Source organism: Mirounga angustirostris, unplaced genomic scaffold, assembly GCF_029215605.1.
Source record: "Mirounga angustirostris isolate CCGP_5_RB_7025 unplaced genomic scaffold, mMirAng1.0.hap1 SCAF_13, whole genome shotgun sequence".
Taxonomy (NCBI): domain Eukaryota; kingdom Metazoa; phylum Chordata; class Mammalia; order Carnivora; family Phocidae; genus Mirounga; species Mirounga angustirostris.
Window position 1 is genome coordinate 94,794,259 of NW_026991721.1, and position 19,197 is coordinate 94,813,455.

The 19,197-nt window shown below is 50.9% G+C and overlaps 3 protein-coding genes across 4 annotated transcripts in view; 1 reads left to right on the top strand and 2 right to left on the bottom strand.

Annotated features, from left to right (window-relative positions):
* CBL (Cbl proto-oncogene) overlaps window positions 1-4,905 on the bottom strand; it is an 82,705-nt gene extending 77,800 nt beyond the window's left edge. Inside the window, exon 1 of one of the 2 annotated variants that reach the window (XM_045894851.3) lies at window positions 4,399-4,905. In XM_045894851.3, the coding sequence (XP_045750807.1) occupies window positions 4,399-4,584 (186 nt within the window). In that variant the 5' untranslated portion in view covers window positions 4,585-4,905. The remainder of the gene's footprint in view (window positions 1-4,398) is intronic. The other variant, XM_064577342.1, reaches the window with a different exon arrangement.
* Window positions 4,906-8,846: 3,941 nt separating this feature from the next.
* DRC12 (dynein regulatory complex subunit 12 homolog) lies at window positions 8,847-13,663 on the top strand. Its single transcript, XM_045892883.3, is given in 8 exon segments — window positions 8,847-9,433; window positions 9,746-9,827; window positions 10,249-10,314; window positions 10,890-11,009; window positions 11,542-11,634; window positions 13,015-13,145; window positions 13,444-13,552; window positions 13,555-13,663. Coding segments are annotated over 7 exon segments (615 nt in total). The 5' UTR covers window positions 8,847-9,433; window positions 9,746-9,757; the 3' UTR covers window positions 13,581-13,663.
* A 688-nt stretch (window positions 13,664-14,351) lies between these two features.
* Window positions 14,352-19,041, bottom strand: NHERF4 (NHERF family PDZ scaffold protein 4). The gene is made up of 11 exons (XM_064577345.1): window positions 18,917-19,041; window positions 18,514-18,550; window positions 18,282-18,355; window positions 17,736-17,947; window positions 17,262-17,451; window positions 17,025-17,161; window positions 16,567-16,771; window positions 16,181-16,377; window positions 15,848-16,075; window positions 15,504-15,704; window positions 14,352-15,273 (listed from the first exon to the last, which is right to left on the bottom strand). Exons 1-11 carry the CDS (start codon window positions 18,930-18,932, stop codon window positions 15,244-15,246), a joined length of 1,527 nt encoding a protein of 508 aa, XP_064433415.1. The 5' UTR covers window positions 18,933-19,041; the 3' UTR covers window positions 14,352-15,243.
* Window positions 19,042-19,197: the final 156 nt, after the last annotated feature.

Genomic DNA, 19,197 nt, shown 5'->3' on the forward strand with positions numbered 1-19,197 from the left:
AAGCCTTGGTCCTGAAGAGCTCTACTGGAGGGTAAAACAGATGGAAAAAAGGGTGATAAATGATACCACAGAGAACATACACTGAGTATAATGGGAAAATCAAGGGTACAAGCCTCTGTGATCACCATGCAAAGTAACCAATACACGTAATTTGGAGAGACACAAACCCGTAACCTGAAAGCAGATAACAGATGATATTTCACTGAAGGATATTAAATGCTCTCCTAATATCATTCAAGAGAATGTCTACTCTGCTTGAGCGTGTGGATGGTGGAACGTGTGTGCGTGAAGACTGTTTTATACCTACACAGGTCACTTTCTGAATAAATGGCTTTCTGTTATTGAAGCTTTGCTGCATACCTGAGAAGGTACTGTACGGAGGGAATAACTAAGCCTTAGGGGAGAGGTAATCCTGGATTCCACATGAGGCTCCACCACTAACTAAATTAAATTACATAACCTCTCTGAGCCTAATTGTCTCCATCTATAAAACAGACATTATACCACCAAAGGGCTACTGTGACAAATAAGTTTAGTGTAATTAAAATTTATTCCCACCCCCACACCTTTTCAGTTATTCCTTTGGAACATACAAAGCAATTTAAATATTTACAAAGCACTTACTATTGTGTAAAGCCTCATGACTGCAGACTGCAGGAGATAAAGCAGATTATAGTTGCTGTCCTCATGGAGTTTACAATCTTGAGAGGTTAAGATAAACACTGAAGAAATATGAACACTACATTTAAACTTAAGAGATCCTGTATTACTTTGTACACACTTATGTGGTCCCTTATCTCCTAGAAGGTAAGAATTCACACCTAGTTACCATGCTTGGGACTTAGCATGCGAAGGAAGGAAGGAAGGGAGAGAGGGAAGGAGGAAGTAGTCCAATGAAATATACTGAATCATAAATTCTGTTTAATGCACCTTACTTCCAAATTACAGAAAGTTACTCAGGTACTTTTGGCGGGCGGGGGGGGGGGGTAGGACAAACAGAAGATAGGTAGCAAAAGGAAGAATCACCTTTTGAAAATACTTTTTTAAACTCATGCCTTAAAAGGAAGCTTTTTTCCCTCATAAATCATAAGGGAATTATAAATTCTTTTTCTAAATATTATTTATTTATTTGAGAGAGAGTGCACATACTCGAGCGGGGGGGGGGCGGGGGGCAGAGGGAGAGAGAATCCTCAAGCAGACTCCCCACTGAGCCGGACACAGGGCTCTATCTCATGACCCAGAGATCATGACCTGAGCCAAAACCAAAAGCCAGATAGATGCTTAACCAACTGAGCCACCCAGGCGCCCCATAAATTCTTTTATGAATGATAACCATTAAAAAAAATCAACATCTTAATGTTCTAATGATACAAGCTGATTCAAAATAAAAACATAGTACAGACCTAAAATACAGCCAGCATGTTGCTCTACTTCAGAGGCGGGCAACCTACAACCTCCAGCCTTTTTCCTACACCTGCAAGCTAAGAATGGCTTTTACATTTTTAAAGATTTGTAAAACAACAACAAAGAAAACAATACTAAGTGGGTCCAGCAAAGCCTAAAATATTTACTGTCTGTCCCCTCCACAGAAAGTTTGCCAGCTCCTCCTGCTCTACGTGATAACAGAATGTTGGAAAAAACAACAACAAAACAGAATTCTGAATCTCTCACCAAATTAAATACTTTAATACTTCCAAGTTGACATTTAAGGCAATTTATAGGATTTCTCTCTCTCCACTCCCCTGCCCACTTGTCTCTTACTGGCCACTTTCTTCACACACAAGTATTTATACAAATATTAATTACAAGATACTAGGCTAGCACAAAAAAACCCCAGAGGCTGACCATGTCTTTTGTTAAATAACAAGTGTTCTAGCACAAGCATTTTCCCAACAATGAGTTTAAGTTCCACAATGGATTGGTAAATCGGGCCTATGTTGACCAGAACCCATGACTTATGCCAACTTCTCCATCTGCACATATTCAATATTGGGGGAGGGGAGGACGCCAACAGTTCCCAGTGCTAAGTCAATAAATTGATAATTAATAGGCTGGAATAACAGTCACCTAGCTTCAATAACAAGGACAAAACAGGAACGAGAAGGTGACTTAGAATCAAATTCAGTAAGCGTGTGGGACACTTGTGGATTTGACAGTTAAGTTCTTTACCACTTACATCATACTGCATGAAGTCAAGAAGGGTTACGGACACATTTAAGACTCTAACAATAAAAAAGTGAAAAAACACCATCTATGCAAGCATAGAAGAGACAGTTACAATCTAATATTTACAAAAGTACTCAAAATCTGGAGAGTGGCATGAACCTATCAGACAAATATATCAGAAAGAAGAACTAAGTTTTATTTCAGCATGACTAGTTAATATGTGATATGGGGCACAGAAGAGTACTAAAAATTACCTTCCAGGACAAGCAACACAAGAATAAAACGTCCCTCTCTCCCAACACTAGAAAGGGAAAGCTAGGCACCAACTCTCTCTGAAACTATCAAAACCTGAAAAGCACTCAAAATGAGTCCTCTTTACTCTTCCCAATTAAATATTCTGAAGAAAAAATTAAAAATCCATACACATACTTTAAGAAATAAAGAAATCTTAAAGAAGGATCTTATTTGAACTACTTTATAGAGATGAAAAAGTTTGAGAAAAAGTTTATTATTTTTAAGGAAAGGTCTTTGGTCAATAGTTTTGATGTACTGCATACATACATCTTACACGAGAAACTAAAAATACAAATGTTTTCTCTATTCCAGGAGAACTTTTTTTGTCCTTAGCTATAAATCCTTAAAATGCAAACCTACAAACTTCAGATACTGAATACATTTTTTTTTTTTAAAGGTGTCGATGAATTCAAAGTTTCCTTTCCATGCCCAACTTTCTGTAATGGTTTTATTATGATTTCTAATAATGAGATTAGCACTACACCACCAACATAATGAATATACAAATACTTGTATCTTTAATTACAGCACCAATTATTTAACATGAGAAACACCAGCCCTGAAAAAGTGACTCTGAAACCACTTGTATGCACTGCAGGAGTGTTAATTCACGCACTAGTCTTATTAAGCATTTATACAGAACGTTTATATTTGCCAAGTGCTTCATAATCATTTTTATTAGCTGTTTTACTCCAAAACAATCCATGAAGAACTTACAGAAGAGGAACCTAGACCTAGAGAGGAACCAAAGAAAACCAAGTTTACTCTGGAGGAAATAACACCGTTCTCTTACAATATGCCAGATACTTCTAATTACTTTTCAAAAATAAGTTATGAATTAACGAATGTGAAAAATATTAAGGAAATATTGTATTGAATTCTCTGGAAATGCTTAAACACTTTTAAATACTCTGGGCTACTAGATTTCATTATACAGACACTATGAGGAAGTAAAATTCTCCCAAACGCCAAACTTAAATGGCCAAATATAAAAGCGGTATTTTTCACACTTGCTTCAAAAAAGGTCATCAAAGAAGCTCACTGAACAAGCTTAAAGCCGGGTCCTGCAACAAGGAGTCAGGTCGGCCACGAAGAAAGTAGAACCCAGCTAAAAGCAGCGTGAGGAGGAAGTTTTGGAAGCAGTCAGAATCTGGAAAGAGTCTGAATTTGGGGCTCAGCACGCTCAGTTAATACATCTTTCCCCAGATAATGGTTCTAACCAGAACTTGTGGTTTAATCTCAGCACCAGCAATGGATCACGTCCAATGTTTTGGAGGATAAAAACTTGCCCCAGCGCTGGATGTGGAGCAAAGTTCCTTCCTTGGCCCATTTAAACATCCCGAATTTCTTTTATCTTGGTGTTACATCTTAATGAGAAAAAACTCTGCGCTCGCCGCGAGCGCAGTTTGCCTGCAGAGCTGTCCTGACCCCAGGTCTCTCAATCGGAGCCCATAAACGTTAACTCCCGACTCAGGGCTCGACTCCTCATCCAGCTAACAACCCCAGCCGGTAAACTGCACACTCTTCCTCGCCCTCCCCCTCCCTCCTACCTCCTGGGGCCAATGTCGTGACCCACATCCCTAGACCCTGCAGAGCCCCAAACTCCGCACCCCCCCATTATACTTCCGCCCCGGCGGCTTCCCAGTTAACCTTCACCCCAGCCCCCACCCCATCTTTGTCTCGCTACCCCAAACACACCACTTCAACGTTCCCCACTCCCAACCGCAGCCCTTCCCCCACCGCCGACCCCCACCTTCCCGGTCTCTTCCCCACCCCCACGGCCCCCACCCTCTCGGCCGGGTCACCCCAGCTCCTCGCCTCCCCAAGCCCCGCATGACCCGTCCCCTCCCCCAGCTTCCTCTGTCCCTTCCTTCCCCTGCCTCGGCCCCTCCGCCCACGCCCACCCCTGCTCCCGCGGGTCCCGGGCAGGCCTTTCACCTTGTCCATGAGCTTCCAGCACTTCTCCACCATCTTCTTGTCCACGGTGCCGGGCGGGTGGGGGCTGAGGTGGTGGTGGTGGTGGTGCGGCTGGAAGGCGTCCTTCATGAGCCCGATCAGGCCGCCCGAGCCCCCGGAGCCGCCGCCGCCCCCGGCCCCGGAGCTCTTTTTCACGTTGCCGGCCATGGCCCGGGGAGGGTTGGAGGCTGAGCCGCGTCCGCCGGCTCCGCTCCGCTGCGAGCGAGGAAAAGAAGGGAGGGCGTGAAGGAGGGGCCTCTCCCGGCCGCCGCCGCCGCCGCCGCCGCCGCCGCTGCCGGCGGTCCGGGCGGAGGGAGGGGCGGCCGCGGGGAGGGGAGTGGGCGGCGACGGGAGCGCGGGTCCGCGCGGGCGCGCCCCTTCCGAGCGCGCGAGCCCGGGGGCTGGAGGAGCGCGCGGAGCTCGGGGAAGCCAGCGGCCTGGTCCGGACTGGGTAGCGACCGCTCCTGCGCCACCCCCTCCCGAGCCACAGCTCCCGGAAAGCCGCGGCCAAGTTTCCGCGCCGCCTACCCCTCCCCTGCCCCCGGGGGCGGGCCCAGGCGGCACTTTTGCGTCTGCGCCCTCTGCTGGAGAAGCCGGGAAAGGGAGGGGGCGGGGCCTGGCATGGAGTCTGCGCACGAGACAGAAGCCGAGCCCTCCATGTTCCTTGTGGGCTGTAAGGTTGGCGTTCTTTGAGGAGGTTACTGGGATATTTAAGCGAAGACAAGTAGCCGTGGAAAGAACCTCAACGTCAAGTCTTTCCCCCATACTTGACAGATGAGGAAATTGAGCTTAAAGCCATTTGCTTCTTCACATTGTGGGAGAAAAACGGAAGTTCTTTCCCCACCCCTTGGTGTTTTGAACTCATTAAGTAGGCGCCAAGAACAGGAATGTGACTGCTGCGGATTGTTCAAGCCTGATTACAGCCCAGAAAGGCTTGAGACGCTCAGGCCGCAAGCTCTTCTTCCAGGCCCTTTGACCTTATGAAAACAAAACACTTCCCCCTTTTTTGGCTTCTGAACACTAGTTCCTTTTTCTGGGAATTGAGTATGTACTTAAGATTCCGCAGCTCAGCGCAGTGGGCTCCACGCATTGCGCCGCAGGTCTGCACCGCCAGCACCAGGCCTTGACCACAGAAGCTGTGAGACAGCTGTGAGCTCTGGCCAGAGGAGTACTCGCTCCTCTCATGGAAGAGAAATGCAGTTGCCAGTCATTTCCACTTCTCTAATCTAAAAGTTCTGCTGGGAAAACTTTGAAAAAAGGGAACTTTCTTCCTAAAGAAGGAAGTGCCCTGCCCTTATTTGCTAATTCTGAGCCTCCTCTTTGGGAGCTTGCAGGCTCTAGTGTGCCTGTAAGTACTCGGTTCCGTCTTAGATCCCCTACCTGGGTCTTCCACAAAGCCCTTGACTGATAAAGGAGTTAAGTTCATCGCGGGCTCCTGTCACAAGAGAAAAAAAAAAATCTGAACTCAAGGACCCATCAGCCAGACATCCTTGAGCATGGCCTTTACCTAAGATTGATTATGGAGTCAACATTATCATTTCCTATCAATAGAATTTCCTTTAATCAGTTCCTACCTAGAAAGAGAAGACATCTCCCAAGGGAAAACCTAGGCCAGCCTCTTAGATAATTGTCAAAACTTCCCATCTACCACCCTGGTTGCAGGCCCTCCCTTTCTCTCCCCTGATCTATTTATTGAAACCTTTTCCTCACTGGTTTCCCTGCCACCTCCAATCCACTCTGCCACTAGACCAGTCTTCCTGAAGTATAGCTCTGATCGCATCAGAAAAAAACTTCAAACACTGCTGATTGTCTCCTGGATAAAGTTAACAGTCATGATCTAACTCCAAACTACCTTGCAGTTTTATACTGTTCCAATACGTATATCCTATGCTGGGTGACTCCCAAGTCACAAAATACCACAACTCTTTCTTTTTTTCATCACCATTGCTGAGAGCGTTCCCTCTGCCTAAAGCGTGCTACTGAAGTCCAGTCCATTCTTCAGAACTCAATTCAAATATTTTCTTTCTTACCAGACATTCCAGCTAGAAATAATCCTTTCCTCCTCTAAATTTCCATAACCATTTATTCTCACAGCTACCTCACATTAATTTGTGCTATGCTGTCTCGACTTTGGTCTTCCACAGTACGTAACATAGTGTAAGTACACAGGGTATTTTTCCCCCTCATCATCAAACCCAGATTTAATGGAATACAGGCAAGAAATTAACCCTTGGGCCTATATGGGTTCGTCTGGGTCATGATCGCATCTCTGGCTTCCTGTAAAGGCTTCCAATTTGTATTATCTTCAGTACCACCTGGATAGAATGTAATGGTATAATTTGTACTTTGTTTCTGCTTGCAGAAGCCATATTTCTTGGGGCTCCTGGGAGCCTCTGACTCTTGATTTCAGGTCAGGTCATGATCTCAGGGTCATGAGGTCGAGCCCTGCATTGGGCTTGCACTGGGTGTGGAGCCTGCTTAAGATTCTCTCTCTCTGCTCCTCCCCCCTCTCTAAAAAGAAAAAAAAAAGAGAAGCCGTAATTTTTTTTTAAGATTGATTTATTAGCGAGACAGCATGCGTATGCGCGCGCGGGACACACGCAAACGGGGCCGGGGGGGGGGGGCGGTGCAGGCAGAAAATCTCAAGCGACTGCGACCTCGGAGTACGGAGCCCAAGGGTGGGGCTCTGTCTCACTACCCTGAGGTCAGGACCTGAGCCAAAATCCAGAGTTAGTTGCTTAACTGACTGTGCCGCTCAGGTGCCCTGTAAAAGAGAAAAAGCCATATTTCTTTAAATATACAAATGACCTATCTCTCACATTCGAATAAAGCAGAGAGAGTGACAGTTCTCTCCTCTATATCTCTTCAAAACTCCCAGATGGGATCCTATTCAAAGGAAGACAGAGTTCTGCTGAGATGATCTTTCCCATTTTCATTTCTAAAATGAAGTTAATGAAAAAAGAAGGAAAGATTGACTTTTCCCCCACACACACACAATTTTTACTTGGCTTGTTTTCAACGTATACTAAAGATGGGACTGGATTGTTGATCACAATGTCATTCGCATTCTTGGCTTGTTCTAGAGCTGGCTCAGTTTGTATCATCACATCATGTGATATGGGGCACTTTTCTTATTCCATTTCACCTTCACCCAAACCACATCCTCATTCTGCACCTGAAAGTCGGTTGACTGAACATATTTGAAAAGTAAATGCTTTTCTGAGGCATGATATGTTGTTTGTATTCAGTAAGCCATGTCCTCAAAATGTCATCCCATGCATCAGCGTAACGCAGAAACTAATCATTCCCTGGAAAATGACCCCAAACAGGCTTCTAGATGAGGAGAAGGACTGCGGCAGGAACGTCTACTGCATTCCTATGCAGGGGCAAAGAGTTCTGGAGGGAGAATGAAGGAAAAACAAACTTCAACATGAGAAGAAAAGTATTCTCCAGATTTGGGAGTTGTGCACAAAGTTATCTGACCCTGGGGTACAAGAACTATAAGCCCCGGAAAAGGCAAGCCTGGTTCTTCTCTTTACTCTGTAAAATGTCTGAAGGGTCAGAGAAGTACCCTGCAGCCACAAAGGTGACAAATAAACATGAATCAGCCCCCACCTGAATCTGTCCACTCCCCAGAGGAAGGATTTTTAAATCCCAGATCTCAAAGCTATTTCTTCAGATCTGCTCCTGACAACAGGCAATTGGCCAAAAGTGTTGAGGGGGACAGAGATAGAGAGAAACATCTAAAGAGTCTGCAGGTTCCTTGATCCACAAGAGGAAAATCCCTGACATTTTTGCTGTTTTCATTCTAGCCAGTATGGTGCCCAGAGATCCAGGTGGCAGACCGATGACAAGTCTCCAGAATGGCACAGGGCTGGAAGAAGGGTGGGGACAAGGACAAGTCCACCCATCATACTCCCTTCCCCAAATTTGTTTTTCCAACCACTCATGACCCCCTCAAGATGGTAGGAAGTATCCCCGAGAGGGAGGCGCCCCCCCAGACAAGGCCCAAGAATTTAAGTAGAAAAATTAAGGAGACTCCTGAGGTCAAGCAAGTCCACTAGAGGGAGCTCCGACCAACTCAATACTGAGGGGAGCCTAGCAAAGTAGTTTCTCGGCACCAGGCTGAAAATCAGCCACATCAGGGAATAGGGGAAGAGAGGCAATAAATTAAGTCCCCACAAGGGAAGAGAGCCCTGTGAATACCCAGTGAAAATCCAGGCCTTTCAGGATTTACAGAGTCAAAGACTTAAAGACCAGGAAACTGAGGTTGCACAAAATTAAATGCCTTGCCCAAGGTTGCATAACCGAAGGGGGTATTAGAACTCAGGGCTCTTGTCTCTAACCAATATCCTTTCTTCTACATTTGCCTCCCTCTATGTCAGCACCCTGGAGTCCTTGGGTCTACCTCTCCTCTGTGTCTCCTTTCTCTGAAGTGAGAAACTCTCTCGGCTACCTTCTCCTGCACTTCTTTCCCTCATACACGATAGAATGCCTTCCCAAAGCCTAATAATGTCATGTGCTCGCTCACGAGCCCTAGGGATGTAAATCGCCTAAAATGGCTCCTGTCAGCGCTTTTCCTCTGTATCAGCACCACAGCATCGTATCAGATGTGTAAATCTGTAATTTGTAAGTCTCCAAACTTCAGGCACTGCTACATGGAAATGAAGCATAACTAACCGGCTCTGAAGCCCTTTCTCCTCAAACTACATTTAGGATTTAGGGATAAGGAGAGAAGCGACCCTCCAGGACCTTGCTATTTTAAGCTTTGTACTTGGCACATTCCACCTGTCTGTGAGCTCCATGTTTCCCAGTTACCTGGGCAACATTCGGTCTCCAGAAACCCAACCGTGCAGTTCCCAGTTCTGCCCTCGAAGGAAATTTGTCACCCTGGATTGGCTCCCAGAACCCAGGCTCCTCCTCGGGCTCCCAGCTGGTTGGGCCTTTTCTCTGCCCCTCCCCATCAGTGGGTCCTCCCCACAGGGAGACACAACAGAGGCCAGAGAGGATCCCGCAGGTAGGAAGAGGCAGGGTAAGGATGATGGGAAGAGGGAAGGAACAAGTACTGAGATATATTTTCTCCAAAAGAGGATTGAGAGGAATGATTTCTGCCCACAGAACGTGACTGGTAGAAAGAAACAGCTCCACCCTCCCCACATCCCAGCCTTGCCTAAGGTTCCAAGGAGACCAAGAATGGAAGCTTCTGGAAAGTAGAAGAGACAGACTTGGAGACTAGAACTCTAACTCTCCTGGGACTCCTGGTTCAATCTAGGGGTCAGGAAAGGAGCCCTGTGCCCAGGGCATAAATATGAGTCCTTTCTCTCCCCAGGACAGCAAGGAGATGCCACCCAAGACCAAAGAAAAAGGGAAGAAAACTGGGGTACAGAAGAAGAAACAGAATGCGGGTGCTGGTGAGTCAGGGCGGCTGGAGGTGAGTGCCTCCTGCTTCTCCATGCTCTGGCCTGGAGACCAAGTAGAGTTGCTCCAGAGAGAATGCAGCCCTCTGCATGACAAGATGGAGCTTTCATGACTCACCCCCCTCCTCCAGTTCCCATGGAGCTGGGAAATTGGGGAAATCAGCATGCACCCACTCCGTGATGCCCTTCTGGCTCTGTGCCTTCCTTGATATATTCATCACCCATATTCCGTGTACCTACTCTGTGCTGGGCAGCCGGGACACAGGGGTGAACTCAGTAGATTGCCATCAGAGATCCCTCATTTAGAGGCCCTCGGAACTGCAGGAAGAAAGTCCAGGGTGTGGGCTGAGGATGGGGAGACATGAGGAAGGCTGAGATCATGACAAGCTGAGGCTTTGTCAACTTGCCAGGGCAGATGTGGAGGCCAAGTCCACGCACAGGCGGACAGTGCTGGAGAAGGAGCTGCTCCGAGACCACTTGGGTAAGAAGGGTGGAAGCTCTGGGACAACAGAGGTGGGGCAATGCGGCATTTTGCATCCTGGAGGCTTGGACAGTTGGAGCTGTGGCAGGAGGCTGAGCTGACCTGTCCTCCATCCCCTGGTGGAGAAAGGAAGGGGTGGGCAGTGAGGGTGGGTGAGGATAGCTTTTTTTTTTTTTTTTTTTTTAAGATTTTATTTCTTTATTCATGAGAGACAGAGAGAGGCAGAGGGAGAAGCAGGCTCCCAAGGAGCAGAGAGCCCGATGCGGGACTTGATCCCAGGACCCTGGGATCATGACCTGAGCCGAAGGCAGACGCTTAACCATCTGAGCCACCCAGGCGCCCGAGGATAGCTATTTTTTATAAGCAGAACATGGAGCTCTTCCTTCCTAGCAATGAAGAGCTCATGGGATTCTAGGGGAAAAACCATCCAACCAACCAGCCAACCCAGAGAGAGAATGAGAGGCTGGAGATCTGCCACCAGGTTCCCAGAGGTGGGCAGAGTCTATTAAGCCCACAGGGCCTGATTCAGTGGGATCCCCAGCCAGGTGTGAGGACTGCTCTGGGACTTTTCACAGCTCTTCGGAGGGATGAGGCCCGCCGGGCCAAAGCTTCTGAAGAGCAGCTGAGGCAGAGGCTGCAAGTGCTGGAGGCTGAGTTGGAGGAGGCCCGAAGTGAGACGAAGGCCATCTATGCAGGTGTGTGGTTGGTCAGGCATGTGGGCAGGAGACAGGGGCCTGGAAGAGGACAATCAAGAGGGCCAGAGGATGCAAGGAAGGGAACCGAGGAGGACTTCCATCTGCCCTGCCTAGCCCCAACCTTCCTGGCTCAGCATGAATCAGGCAGGGGCCTAAAGGAACCCAAGGAAGGTCTCTTGGATCCCGGGCAGGAACCTTCCAGGATGCCCGATGCCATGTGCTTTTTGGATTACCTCCAGCTATGTGGATTACAAAAAATGACATGGCTTTTGTCTCATTTGTGCCTTGGGAATGAGTGAGGAGAAGAGCTAGAATCCAGGTCCTGAGCTGGAATGGGGGAAGGGGTGTGGTTTCCTAGCTCTTCCCCAGGTGTTCAGGCTCTGTCAGCTTCTGGGAATTTCGAGAACTGGGAAGGTCTCTATGCTCCTGTCCCATTGGGCCAAGCAGGCCCTTCCCCACCCACAACTACCCTTCATTTCTCCACTGCTCCATCCACACCCGGGTCTCTGGTCACCCTCTGCCCCCACCACAGAGATGAGTCGTCAGTGCCGGGCCCTGCAGAAGGAAATGGAGATCCACAGCAGGAAGCTGGAGGAAGAAGTGACGGGCCTTCGGGAGCAGCTGGGTAGGCTTCCCCACCCCCCTAAGCCCTTTCTCTCCAGTGCACTGACAAGGTCCAGCCTGCAGGGGTGGACTGAAGATGGTCCTTCTCTAGAAGACTGCAGTCTAGGCTCTTGGACCATTTTCCCCACTGACTGTCCCACCATGGAGGATTGGAGCAGAGGGTTCAAGATGGCAAAAATCCCTACGTTGTAACTAAAGCAGACCTGAGTCTCTCACCCCATCTCCCTCTCTTGATGGTCTCTCCAAATCCAGATCTTTCTCCCTACCCCTGCCATGTCTGTCACAAGCGAAATATATTCCCTCCTAGCTGATTTTTACAATGAAACTAAGGAAAGATATGTGACTTATTTACTTTTGTATCTTCAATGCCAAGTGCATGCCAAGTCCTACATAATTATTGCTAAATAAAGGAATGACCCTTGCAGATAAGCAAAAATGTAAAGAACAGGAAGTTTTTCCTTTCTCTCTTGGTTAAGGAATAGAGTTGAACTATCTTAGCATGGGACATAAGATCTTTCACAATTGTGGTCTCAAAGTTTTCTTTCTTTTTTTTTTTTAAGATTTTATTTATTTATTTGAGAGAGAGAGAGAGAGAAACAGCATGAGAGGGGAGAGGGTCAGAGGGAGAAGCAGGCTCCCCATCGAGCCGGGAATCCGATGTGGGACTTGATCCCAGGACTCTGGGATCATGACCCGAGCCAAAGGCAGTTGCCCAGCCAACTGAGCCACCCAGGCGCCCAGTCTCAAAGTTTTCTTAACCTAAAATAGCCTCAGTTTCTTTCTTTCTTTCTTTCTTTTTTTTACTAGGTGCCACGCCCAACGTGGGGCTCGAATTCATGAACCTGAGATCAAGGGTCTCAGGCTCTACCAACTAAGTCAGCCAGGCGTCCCTAAAATAGCCTCAGTTTAGCTACAGATACCCAAGAATTGTTTATCTGCCAGGCAGACCCTGAATTCCTTTCCTAATCCTTGCCTTATCTCAAATTTAAACTCAATCAGCATTTATGGAACACCTCCTGTAAATACTAGGTATTTTCCCATACATTCTCACATTTAACTCACGGTAAGCCTATAAGGTTTGTATCAGTCTGTCTTTAAAGATGAAGAAACTGTGTCTCAGAGAGAGGCATGTCCGAGGTTACACAGGGAGTAAGTGACAACCAGACTTTGGACCACATCCCTGTCCCAAGTCCACTGCTCTCTCTGCTGTACCTTAACGCTGTACGTCAGCTCCTTACACGGGCTGTGGGGAAACTGATGATCCTGGGGGGAGTCTGGAATGATCCCATTCAAGTTCTGCTTTTTAGGTGCCTTTGGAGACTCTGTTTACAGGTAGAGTCTCACTATGCAGTCCCCTTCATCCTTCCGCCTTGCCCTGCAGAGACGTGCCAGAGGGAGGCCGAGGCTGCACGGCAAGAGGCTGAGCAGGCCCTCGGAGAGCGGGACCAGACTCTGGCTCAGCTTCGGGCCCACGTGGCAGACATGGAGGCCAAGTATGAGGAAATCTTACATGTAAGCCACACTGTTGGAAGCCCAACCACCCCGGTACCTGGCACTCCCCCATCCCCCAGGCCCCAACTAGTCCATGCTGTCATTGTCATTAATGACAGACCAGGGGGAAGGAGAAGCAGCATCCCCACAGGGAACCCTGCTCTGTCTTGAGGGCAGACAGCCAGGGGACTACAATCATGCCTACTTACTAAGAGTAAGAACTTGAAGACGTCACCGGCGAGGAAAGCTTACAGACCAGCCTGGGGCACCCCTCATTCTACCCTCTCCCTTCCTGGGGCCTGAACCTTGGTGTCTGCAGGGCAGCCTGGACCGACTCTTGGCCAAGCTGAGAGCTGTCAAGCCTCAGTGGGACGGGGCTGTGCTGAGACTTCACGCCAAGTACAAGGAGCAGCTCCACCAGTTTGGACTCAACCCCCTGGATCTCTGAAGCTGTAAGCCACTAATGTCTGGGGCCCTTGGAGGCTCCAGCAATAAAGCTATCTTGATGTAGAACTCAACAGAACTGTGGTCTGTGGCTTTTTGGCAGATATGAGTGTCTCCTTTTGGGGGCACGTTGGTTCTGGACTGACCCACTACCCTGAAGACCGAAGGAGAGGAGAGAAATTTGACAAACTCTCAACTCCTCTCTTAGAGAAACTGGGCCCCATGCCTTGAGTCTGGGGCCCTTCTGGTCCCTTCAAATCACCATCTCCTATCCCCCTTCCCCCCACCAACAGAGGCAGCCTGATGTGTGGGGGGCAAGGCCATTTCTATAATAGACCAATAGTGACCAGGCACCAGCCCCCACAATCCTAAGGTGCTTACAGAGGGAAGGCGTAACTGGTCTCCAAATTCTTGCAATATATGTGAGAGTCCAGGAGTCATGCCTAGGGCAAGTTCCATCTGGAACAATCCTAGCCAGCCCCACAGCCCACCTATAAAGGGAAAACGCTGTGTTCCTCCTCTATTTTATGACACCACTCCCAGTACTACTTCACTTCCAGTCACGTGTGTGTGTGTGTGTGTGTGTGTGTGTGTGGACAGGTTCCCCCACCAAGCAATTCTCTAACAGCTCTGTGGACACCAGCTGGGGATCTTACAATTTAACTCAATTCTGGCACTACTGATGTGCAGAGAGCATCCGATCCCACAGGCCACGGGCTCAGTCCCACAAGACTGTCCCCACTTCAAGCGCCAGCTTGTCACCTGGGCTTCTGACCCACTGGCCGAAAAACAAAGGTTCCCACGACCCCCTCCTCGGGTTCCATCATTTGCTAGAGTGACTCACGGAACTCAGAGAGACTGTTTACTCGCTGGTTTACCAGTTTATTATGAAGGACACGACTCAGGAGGAGCCAGGTGGCAAGTATGCCGTGGGCAAGGCACGAGCTCGCAAGCTCCATGCTCTCTTCGGGGGCACCACCCTCCCAGCACCTCTGCGCAATGAGCAACCGGGAAGCTCTCAGAACTTCATCCTTTTGGTTTTTCATGGAGGCTTCACTATGGAGCCATGACCAATGACACTATTGGTCATTGGTGAGTGATTCAACCTCCAGCACTTCTTCTCCCCTCCCAGGAGGTCCGGCGTGGGGCTGAAAGTTCCAACCCGCTAATCACATGGTTGGATCCCCTGGCTACCAGTCCCCCATCCTTAGGTGCTTTCCAAAAGTCACTTCCTTAACAAAGTTAGGTGTGGCTGAAAGGGGCTTGTTATGAATAAAAGAAGACATCTTTATCACTCTCACTACTTAGGAAATTCCAAGGGTTTTAGGAGCTCTGTGCCGGAAAGAGTATAATTTATTATAAATCACAAAATCACACCACTCATCCATGCGAACACAACTCCCAAAGCTCCCATAGGACTCCCTCTGGAACCAGAGGACAACCCCCGCCCCCCCCAGCCCCCTAGTGGGCCTGCCTAAGGCCTCTGGCCACACCTTCTTCTGGGAGGCGGGCCCCAGGGAAGGGAGGGAGACCCTGGGCAATCCTGTGATTGGAGGTGTCCAGAATCCTAGAGCTGTCCCTTCTGGCTTAAAGAGAGCTTCTCAGCTCCTACCATTGCAAGCAGGAGAGTGAAGACAGGAAGGCCACTGGGCAGATCTGTGCAGGTAGGAGAGGACTACAGCAGCTCTGACACTGGAGCCCAGTCCTGAGAAGAGAGAAGGTCATTCAAGGACGATAAGAGTTCCTTTTCCCGGCCCCCACTTGCACTGCAATGCCCAGGAATGGCAGCTAGTTCCATGGGCCCCTCTGTCCCCACCTACCATGGCCTAGCGTCCCAATCCGCATGCCCCACACTGCTTCACCCTGTAGCCCTCCTCGCTGACTCCCCCTATCCTTCTCTGGCTGCTGGTGGTCCATCTGTCTCTTCTTCCTCACCTCTCCAAACCTGGGGGGGTTGCAGGCTTCCGAGCCCGGGCAAGACCTCGCTGCCAGCTTCAGGTGGAGGGGTGGCTCAGCCTCGGCCAGCTGCTGAAGCTTTTCCAGGTCATTCTCTCCACCCATGGGATACCCGTTCACCTCCAGAACCACATCTCCCATTTGCAGCCCTGCCCGGGCCGCTGAGCCTCCTAGGGTCACCTGGTGGCGAAGAGAGGGGTGACAGAACATGGGATACCATGGAAAAGTTGCTGGATGTTCTAAGACCTTGGGCGGGAAGCAGACGAAGACTCATCAGGAGGCGAACGGTTGGAAAGATCCAAGGTCCGTGGGGCATAAGTCACCTGGGAGATGAAGATGCGAGGCTCACTGGCCACACAGCTAAGTCGGAAACCATAGGCCCCGCCAGGCCCAGGATACAGGGAGCACTGGTGGGAGCCGCCCGGGGCAGGAGGCGTGGCTGTCCCGTCATCTGGTAGGTCCTTGGTTTCAACCAGAGAGGCTGAGCAGGTTTCCTGGGGAGAGGCAGGAGCCTCCGTGCTATCCAAGAAGAGAAGTGGAGACAAGCGAACCTGGAAGGAGGCGGACAGAACGGACCTGTAGCTTCTCCCTCCACCTGAGCCCTGCTCCATCCCTGCCCGCACCCTAGCACCCGCCCCCCCGCCCCTCATTCGCACCATGCTGAAGAAGCGGTCAGCCTTAGGGTCGACAACAGTGAGGGAGACACAGGAGCCCTGCGCCCGGATCCTGGACACCGTCTCCTCATGGCCCAGCCCCTCCACACTTTCCTCAGCCACAGCCACCAGCCGGTCCCCGGCCTGCATCCCGGCTTTCTCAGCTGGTAGTCCTGGGTCCACCTCCCACAGGAACTGTCCTGGGACATAAATATCCTCATCGCTCCTCCTGCAACTAACTCCAGCATCAGCCCAGGCCACCGTGGGCACGCGAAGGGACTGAGCGTGGGGGGACGCCGGAGGAAGAGGAGGAGGCTCAGGGCTGGGGTCTTCTGTGCACCGCATGTGTGCCCGCACCTTCCCGACCCATCTCTGGGGCTCCCACTCACCAGGGCGACCATCAAGACCTTTCTCCTCACGAAGCAGGAACCCAAAGCCCTGGGGCCCTTTCTTTAGGTGCAGACAGCGGGGCCTGGTGGGCAGCGCCCAGCCCTCTGCCAGGGGCGCAGCCAGGGGCATTCCCAGCTGGCGACACTGTTCCTCCACCTCTGGCCCTGCTACCAGCAGGGTCACTTGCTCTCCACTCTGCCAAAGCTGTGGGGACCCAGCGGGGCATCAGCATCAAGCACCTGGGTAGGGAAGGCAGGGGCAGGCCCTCCTCATGGCCCCAGAAAGGAGGCAGCAAGGGTGGGGGAGAGCAGAGCCTAGGACCAACTGTAAAGGGCAGGATGGCCGGAGGTACAAGGTCAACTTTGGAGATGAGGTGCGTGGGGGAGGAATCGGCTGCCTGAGGCAAAGCCCCGGGGCCCCGGTGGGTGAGGATGAACAGGGAAACTTACAGCCATACCTTTCTGCTGAGTTGGCTGTAAGTGAAGTTCTCCACGCTGACCCCATTCACTTCTAGCAGCCGGGCCCCCGGGGGCACCCCTGCCCGCTCCGCTGCTCCTCCGGGACTCAGCACCAGCCAGAAAGGACCCTGATGGCCTGGAAGCCAAAAAAAGCAAGTTTCGGTCCACTGGCTGCCCAGAACAGGGCGGAGATCCCCCTCCTGCCCCCCCCGCCCCGCCCCGGCCTCTAAGCTCACTGTAGGTGACACTGAAGCCAAAGCCACTGTCATCTTTCACTACGTGGCATAGTCGGGGCCGGACCCGCGGGCCAAGAGGAGGACAGAGGTGGGCACTGTTGCCCTGCTGAGCTTGAGCCACGTCATGCACGTGCCTCGCCAAGACCGTCAGCAGCACCCGAGGACCGCTCGCCCGGATGCGGCGAACCACCTGAACAGAGGGCGTGGGGGATGAGGTCGGGGCCAGCTCCTCCTGCCAACTCCCAGTCCCTGGAACCTCCATTTTTCACGCCGGGAGCCAGGGTGAATGGCTCCTTCTGGACGCCTTCACCCAACCATTCCCACCTGGACAGCCCTAGATCCTGGGAGGTGGGGGAGGCTGAGGCTTGGGTGCTGCCCCCGTATATCCAGGGAGGTGACCGACTGGCTTCTCTCTCCCTGAGGTGCTATGGAACGGCCTTCTATTCCACAGGGAGGCCCCCAGCTCAACCTCACCACAGCATAGTCTTCACATTCCACGACGTGGTCATTCACCCCCAGGATCCGGTCCCCTTCCTGAAGACCCTGGTGCTGGGCGGAGGTGCCAGGCTCCACTCTGCACACAACAGGCCCAGCCCTGCCCAGCTCCTGCTGCAGGTGGAAGCCAAAACTCCTGCCTTCCTCTTTGCTCAGCAGACAGAAACGAGGCCGCTGCAGGCTCCAGAGATCTAGAGGGGGAGGTGGGCAACAGAAGAGGGGGAGGGGAGGGGACAAGGCCCACATACAAGTCACCTTGGCCTGGCCGACGACCCTGCCCTGGTGATAGGGCACCCGGCAGGCTTCTACCCAGTTAGGTGTTGGGCAGTGAGGCCAAATACCATGTGGGCAGAGTGGTTTGGACAAAAGAAAACAGCCAACCCCCTCCTACCTCCACGTAGTTACTCCCCACCAAGGCTATTATCAGAGGGAGGCAGAGTGGAGTGGTTACCAAGGAGATGGGAGGCCCTGAGGAGCTGTGGTATCTCTGGGGAAAGGGAACGGTTGCCCAGGGCCAGGGGTTACCAGAGGGGTCGTAGTCTTCAGCCAGAGAGAGGACAGGATTATCAATGCCCAACTTTGGATTAAACTCAAACTTCCTGCAAGGAGGCGAGGGATGCAGGTAGGAGCAAGCTGACATCTGGACTCTTGTCCCAGCCTCTCCTTGAGATGCTAATGGCAGCTGAAGAGCCTCCCCACCTTGGATTCCCTCCGCCTCTTGCCCCAACCCTTCCTAGCGCAGCACTTAGGCACTTACCGAGTTAACGTTAAGGAGGCTGTGTCCTGAAGACCTGCTATGTAAAGAAGGGAGGAGGGGAGGAGGGGTGCATTCTCTCCCTACCCCAACTCCTCTTCCATGTCATTAACTAAAAGGACTTAGGAGAACCCCCACTCTCAGGGTTTGCCCCTCCATTCTGCTCCAAAAGGACCTTCCCTTCTCCTCCTAGTCCCTGGCACAGAAATCTGAGCATATCAGGAGAGGGCGTGGACCAGGAAGACAGACCTATCCACTCACCTCTTCTCTCCTAACTTGGGTCTCTTTGCCTCAGGGCTCCAAGCCTCAACAAGTACACCCTGGTCCCCAAAGCCTCCGTCCGCCTCCCACCCTGCCCTCTCACTGCCCTAAAGCCCCCACTGGAGGGTTTCTCCTGGCCTCCTACCTGTAGCTGCCTCCATAGTTGGACCAGCGACCCGGTGCTCAGGGTAGGGACAAGGTTCATCAAAACCAGCTGACCCTCCCACCTAGCCCGCCACGTCCCGCCTCCTTAAAGACACTGCCTTAGAAGCTGCGGGGTAATGGTTAACGGGAGGACAGTCTTCTCCTCTGGGGAAGTCTGCGTGTTCCTCCTGCCCCCATTCCTGGGCCCCGGGCTTCCTCTGGAGACTCCGCTGCTGTCTGGGCTTCTGCTCTGGGCAGACAAAGGCAGATCGCCTGCTCGTG

Coding starts and splice junctions, on each gene's coding strand:
- NHERF4 (XM_064577345.1), bottom strand. Junction 18,356..18,513: donor GCCTCCTTAACGTTAACTCG/GTAAGTGCCTAA, acceptor GCCTCCTTGCAG/GAAGTTTGAGTTTAATCCAA. Junction 15,274..15,503: donor ACCCCCCCAGGTTTGGAGAG/GTGAGGAAGAAG, acceptor CTCTCTTCTCAG/GACTGGGCTCCAGTGTCAGA.